The sequence below is a fragment of the Orbicella franksi genome, chromosome 7 (assembly GCF_964199315.1).
Source record: "Orbicella franksi chromosome 7, jaOrbFran1.1, whole genome shotgun sequence".
Taxonomy (NCBI): domain Eukaryota; kingdom Metazoa; phylum Cnidaria; class Anthozoa; order Scleractinia; family Merulinidae; genus Orbicella; species Orbicella franksi.
The window spans coordinates 10,822,585-10,829,983 of NC_138151.1; the positions used below are offsets into that span (position 1 = coordinate 10,822,585).

The window sequence follows — 7,399 nt, forward strand, 5'->3', positions numbered from 1 at the left end:
ATATAAATGATATATGACTTACGCATGAAAACTCAATTCGGTGGCATCACAAATTCCACTGTTTACGGACGATCCATTTTCCAAGTTGAATGACTCACAACCACTTTGATTGTTATCAAATTTTGATAAACACGATCAGATGCAACTTTTGGCAAAGTTTATAAAAATCATGTAGATACAATTCAGGGCCACCTTAAATTTTCGAAAATTTAAGGTTGCTCTTAACTTTATCTACAATTGTTTTTAAACTTTGCCAAAAGTTGCATCGTATCCTACCGATCAAAATTTGATAATAAAGACGGGGTTCACCGTTCCGCTTAGGAAATATAAGTACTTAAAGCTAAAATTACGGGTGTTTTTAGTAGGCTATACTGTTGCTATGGTAACATATAGTGCCACGAAAATGATACCAACGAGTTAACCAATGATTGGGAAGTTTTTGATACTAGAATTTTAGCATCAACTGATCAAGAGTGGTTATAAAGAATTATCAAAACCTACGTCTTGAAAAGTCCTGGAAAGCTTTTTGACACAAACGTTAGTTCTTCAATTGAGCAGAAGTACATATATATATTGAAACGTAAGAAAGTTATATCCAAAAGGTTTAATTTTAGCTAAGTTTGTTAGCATCAAAAGTTCAAAATTGTGAGATAACCAGGTTAGAAAACGCCATACAGGGAAAGCAATTTCTTCCAGCAGTTTTAACTTAACAATCATTTGCAAAAATACTGCTTTTATCTAAAAAACGCAGAAAATGTAACAAGAAAAACATAAAACTCAACTTACCAGAATGGCTAACTTTGTTGTTAACCTACACATTTCACTGCCTCTTTCTAAAGAATAACAAATATTAATATCTGATTCCACAAAAACAACGTCATGTCACCAATTCCGTCGAGCGCGCCATAATCAATAATGTTGAGTGACAGTTGTTCCAATTACCAGTTGTTAGAATTCTACGCAAGCGCAAAGTATTTTTCTACGTCTTTAACTCTCCATTCCTCCCAGTCTCTCCCTTCCTTAAATCGGAGCCACTTTTCAACTCATCTTGGCACATCTTTCTTTCTGTACTCTCAATACCATGATTATGTTCGTTCTTTTGATCACTTTAAAGAGGTTCACATTACTGTACATTTTCCTATCCTTTGTGCTCTATGAAAACCACTCCACATCAATATTAGTTGCCGCAGACAGACTGAAAAAAATCCTGATCCTACATAATTATAAGCTTTAGAGACTAATAAATTTAAACTTCCACACAAACTTAAGCGAGTGATTATGGGTTTAATAAATGGTTAGTCAATCATAAGGCATGTTTGAACTCGTTTGATTCAACCGTGACTGTACGTTAGAGCACAAAGACGGGAGGCCAAAGTCAGCATTGTTAGCATGGCCTTTCTTATGTGAAATTTAAGAATTGCCTCTTTGGACAAGTTTTGTTTTCAATTTCTACTAGCAAGGATTCACTTATTTTATTCATCTCATAAATTTAAATGTATGTACATTTCACAGTCATTTCCAAATCAAACCTCAGTAAAATTAACAACAATGAAGAACAACCCTAAAAATAGAATAAAACAGCGCTGTCTCGATACAAGCCATGGTACTTATTACACAATATTTGTACAACGCATGATGATCTACTTGTGCGAGCAGTTGTTACCGTTTGTTCTTGAAATTGTGAAATGGTGTTTCTCTTAACATGTCTATACACTATTTAGAGCTAGATGAATGTATAACATACTTAACCTTATTTGTGCAAGTCTGAAGGTATATATAATATGCAATACTGCATCAATGATTCAAAGTGGTATACTTTTAAATGTCACACAATGGACGGAATTTTTTTCCGTACACACAAGTGCCTATGAGCCTTCATAATTTTGCAAGGAAGGTGAGAAGTTGTTTTCAACAAATCATTAATTTATTCAACTTCAAAACCCTCTTGCTAAACAAATAACTTTAAAAATCGGTTAAGACGAGGTTCTGGAGGTTCTGGAGGGAGGTTTAATGACAGCTTAAAACTGATTAAGGTTTTAACTGTGAGTTGAGAAATGATGTTTTTTTAACTTAAAGCTGAGGTCTAAGGACTAAAAAATAACTGATAGCTGAGATATGGGCTGAAATCCAGAATAATAGAAGAAATCACTGAAAATGTATCTGCTAGCTGAGATTCCTGTACCCTAGACTAGACCCTGTTAACCGAATACAACCAGTACATTTTGGTGTTGCAAAATGTGAAAAAGTCTTGCAGGCTCCCCATAATGGCATGGGATAAAATTATAGTGTTGTGAGGCAGCATTGACTCTTTTATCGATTTCTAATCGTGGTTCTTTGTCAAGCTAGAAACTAATTAGTCGTGTCTGTTGCTCCTTTATTTACCCTAGCGCAGCCTCATTCAATTTAAGCAGGGAACACACTCGAGCCTAGCGGTATTCATTTTTAACCTTAGTTTGTAGTATTTTAATTCGTGTTTTAGTTTTTAATCTTAGTTAGCTTACCGCATAGGTTTTTGTCCTTTTTATTGTATTTTAGATTTTAATGTATTTTAATGGTTTAACATTTATTTTCTCAGAGGACCCTCCTGAAAACCACCTCCTGGTGATTGGAGGCCTCCTCTTAAAATATTATGTATTATTATTATTATTATTATTATTATTATTATTATTATTATTATTGCGCTATAACAGTGCAAACGCAATCTAAAAAGGCCCCAAGGTGATGCTCTTCAACGGCAATATGTGCTTTGTGAGGGCTTTGTAGTAACGATAGCGTATTGTACCGTCTGTTTCTCTGAATATGTGATCTCAGTATGCTGAAACTATGCATTGTTTCTTAATCTAGACGGAGAGAGGATATTGCTTTTGGAATCTACGTGCGAGAATTTGTTCCAATAGCTGAGGTGTCAAACTCGGCATTGAACAACTCTTTTAGACTTCGGTGAACCTGCGAATTTTAAATTAAACGGAATTCGCAGTGAAACACGAATACGAAATAGAAATAGAGCGCCTGGACATAATAATCCCAGACAGTTAAAGAGAAACATGGGATAATTAAGCTTCACTTGATTAGTGAATCGCAAATGGCTGAAATGTTTGTAGTGCCGTCTAGCCTGTTACTTGCAGTTTTCAAAATCCTGTCTCAAATCGAATCGATCGCTGCTCAGCGATGCGTCCTATGAGGCCCTGATAATTGCTGTCAGCGTTTCTGATTTTCCAATCATTCCATGTCAGTTAGCAACGGGCAAATTCCACTGCGTGTTGCTGGAATCACAGGATTTCGATCTTGGTATATTTAATGCAGATCTAAGCCCACTAAAGAGCTGCTGCATGTATCAAGCGTAGGAGCAGATGAAGACTTTTTCAACATAACCACACTGGGTGTCCCATGAATAGAAGCATGAGTTAGGTTACAAGATGCTGATCTTGTCAAGCGTTGGGTACGTGTTCCTACTTTCTGCAACTCTGACGACCTAAATGGACCCTTTCGCCTGACAAATTGAGTGTCACCAACTGATGACGACTTTGCTTGAAGTTTCTTCATCCCTAACAGCTCACGAATAGCGTTCCTAAATCGGTGGTCTCTATAACAGTAAAATAGTGGATTAAATAGAGAGTTTAACTGCGTCGCTATTTGTGTTAACCTGATAGGGTCATTTGTACGAAAAACTGGCTCAACATGTCCTAAGATGCCAAAAAAAAATACTGGGATAAACGAAGATATTACCGCAGCAGTTAACAAACCAGTTGTCTTGGCAACTTTAGATTCTAGTTTTGCTTTCATTAGAACGCCTATTTGAGAGATTCCGTTTGGTTTACGATTGCGTATTTCAAAGTAAACCTTTCCATAAAAAAATGCAACAAGAAATAAGCAAACAGCTTCTACAGCAGTCCACGCGGTCAAAATGCGCTCCATGATTGCACGATCCGCAAAGACCATAGTCGTGGTAAAGGTTGCAACTGTTGGGAAGAGCGCAGAGAGCCAGGTACCTATCGCAATCTTTTTGACCCGGCCATTTGTGATGATAAGCTTGTATTCCTTCCATTTTTGTATCGCCACGTACCTCTCCCAAGCAATGATAGTCAAGTGGTGCATAGTAGCTGTAAAGAGTAAAGGCCTGAAGAAATGATTCACCGCATATAACATACAGGTATACTCAAACGAAACTTGACGTAATGAAAAGAAATCAATTGTGGCATATGTAGGCATAAGTATAACGCCAACTAGGAGATCCGTAACGGCCAGGCTTGACAACATAATGTTTGAGGGTTTTTGCAGCTCTCTTCTTTGCTTTATAACTAGGATTATGAGTGCGTTCAAAAGAACGGTGGGGAATGAAACCATGACCGTTATGAGGCCTATAATCAAGTCAAAAGTTGAACCACCGACTTCCCATGGCACGTGCGGTGCGTATGGACAATAAAACGCTGAGTGGGATGAACTGAAGTTTGTTTCATTGTTATACAGGTCCATGATGTAAATTAAGGAGGGATGCAGAGGCTTTTAAATAACCAACCACCTCTGTCGATTACATGCGGTCTTCAGTTTCAGCATTCACACCTGTCTGCGGTTGCTTCAATTAATCCTGTGAGGAGTAAAATTGAAACAGCTATAATTATCTTTACAGTAAACGTATGTTTCGTGACTGCTGTTCCTGTTTCGTGACTTCCTTGAAAGTAAACCATATTCTTAAGGGACCCTTGATCTATGTTAGTGAAACGACCCAAGAGAACGGTATACAAAGGTATAAATATTGTATTTCGTCACACATATCTTTGTTTTTGTGTGGGGGGACCAAATGGACAAACAGGCAACGTGTCTGATCGATATAGGATGTTTATTAATTACACTTGCATTCAGCATAATGTTCTTCTTCATATAGCATTGACTGTTTGCCCTAGGTTTGGGATCGTTCAGTTCCTTATAATAAAGTTGTAAAGATATGTGTGACGAAATACAATAACTTATTGTAATAAGCATTGGCCCTTAAAATAAGAGATAGTCTGCCTGCATTCTTCCACTACCGCAGCTTTTGCCTCTGCTAATCCATAGGCTTAATTACCATCCGCTGTTTGGGAGAGGAGTCCGTATTCCAACGTATACGGGATTCGAGAGAGCGGCGGAAATAGAGCCTCTAGTGAACCAGTTTACCAGCATTTTGGTTAGGGATTAAAGTGGTGCTATCATCACTTGAGATACCTGAAGTTCATTTTTTTTTAAGGAAAAGTAAGCAGACTTTTCTTGAAGTTGAGACCTTTCTTTGCTTTTAAGAGAAATGGATTTAAACTTTCTTCTTTCATATTCCGACTCAAAAGACCAAAGTACAAATAAATTGATTCGGGATGCCTTAATTGAAAAAACCAAAAGACACTTTTACAACGTTGCTTTTAAATGAGATTCTCCAAAACCAATTGCAACAATTGGGCTACGAGCGAATCGTCCGTGTTCTAGAAAGAATAGTTTATTGACCTTCACCCCACCCGTAAGGTTTTGTCAATAGTTTCAATAGACGATTAACGATAATGGGCTAAAACTGCCAGTAGCTGCTCATTCATCCTCAGCGGAAATTTTGATTTGTCGATTGTGTATCCATGATTTTTATGTTATGTCTCAGATTTAATTTAAAATTATAGGCACCTCTTGTTAAAAATATGCTATCTCCGACGGTTTTTCCACGAATTAAAGAAAAACTATAAAAAAAAAAAATTATATATAGGACTTACAATGTCTGATCAACTCAGACAAAGAGAGTAAAATGAGCCGCAAACTTAGCAACGTTCCTTTAGCTCGTTCATTTCCTATTAAAGAAAAGATAGTTTGTCTTTCTATCTTTAAACTTTAATACGTATGTAGTTGTGTTATGATAAGTTTGTGGATACCTTTACTTTATATCAAATAATGTTTTGGCTGCATATTTTACACTTTCAATTTTATCGCTTCACACTTTGCGATAAAAGTGTTTTTTTTTTTATTTAGTTCTGAAAGCCATGCTGAGCTATCTTTAAAATACATTTATATGCCCAGTTCAAACCATTCTGGGACGTGTGCGAATTCCTCTTTATTGAAAAATGGTTTCGGTCTAATCAAAACACAAACCGTGCCATCTTGTCATTCAATTAAGGAAAAAAAAAATGAAGGAACTGGTTCATCTGCGTTTTTTTCACTCTTCTGGAAATACCTGATCAGCAAATTAATATAGAGACTTTTTCTACTACCTACCATGAACAGTACTGTTATACGTTGTTTATTTTTTGCAAGTAATTTTTGAAGTGAGAACGGTAAGTCAGAAACATGATCTTCATGAGTGGGAGAAAACTTTACGACTTCGTGGCAAAATTCAACAATATTCTTCGTCTCAATATTCATATTACATATTATTCATATTCTCCGTCTCAATGTTCTCCCTTACGTTGTGGCGATTTAGTGAGCTGACACGTTATCAAGTGATACCGATGTTGAATCCTTTGGAGTGAGGTCAACTGCCTTTAGTACCAACAATCGTAGAGTAGAGGTAGAGTAGCAGAACATTTCGTGTCAAAATTCTCCTAAACTAATTGGAAAAAACAGCATGTTTGCGAAAACTTGAGGGACTTCCGGAATTGTACGGTAACAGGCGAACAGCTTCACGTACTTAACTAACCTGTGCCATTCTTAATAGTTTACAGTCTTGATATATGTATTGCGTTAACAATTATATTAATAGCTGTCATAAACATCTGCCAATTTTATAACTAACTTCATCTGAAAAGTTTTACTCTAAATATTCACAGTTAATGAAACCGAAACTAACGAATCGATATAAGGGGCAAAGAACTGAAAAATGATCGGAACCAAACTTAGGGTGGATAAAAATTTTTAACATAAAGTTTGTGGATAAATCTTAATTATGTGATTGTTTAAATTAAACCAGGAGCAGTAATTTCATGCGGTGCTTATTTTTGTAATTGACTTTTAGGATGAGAACGGACAATCTAAAAAGAGATCTTCATAAATTTGAGAAAGCCTCAAGACAAGGTGGCAAAATACAACATTTTCAGTCCGTCTCAATATTCTGCCTTACGTTGTAGCTGACACGTTGTCAGGTGACACTGATGTTGACCTTCTCTGATCGTTTCACTGGGAACGTTTCCATTAGTAAAGTTCGGTAGTTCCTCGACGAAACTAAACTTGCTACCTGTGGATTTTACGATTCGCGACAAAGTTTAAAACCGACAAATGCAGGGAGATTGCGGGATCAATAATCACGAAATAATTGTAAGGAAAACAAATCTATAACTTAGAACACTGAAGTAACATTTATCGGTCAAAATTGCTCCTTACCTAACATTCAACGATAGTAAAACTGGCGATAGTGTGCCCGTAAACATCTTTGATTTTTGTCGATTTAGCCAGAAATGAT

At 36.5% G+C, this 7,399-nt stretch overlaps 1 protein-coding gene across 1 annotated transcript; it reads right to left on the bottom strand.

The window, feature by feature from the left end:
• Positions 1-2,414: 2,414 nt before the first annotated feature.
• Positions 2,415-5,650, bottom strand: LOC145492959 (trace amine-associated receptor 1-like). The gene has a single exon (XM_081472333.1). It carries the CDS (start codon positions 4,471-4,473, stop codon positions 3,295-3,297), a length of 1,179 nt encoding a protein of 392 aa, XP_081328459.1. The 5' UTR covers positions 4,474-5,650; the 3' UTR covers positions 2,415-3,294.
• Positions 5,651-7,399: the final 1,749 nt, after the last annotated feature.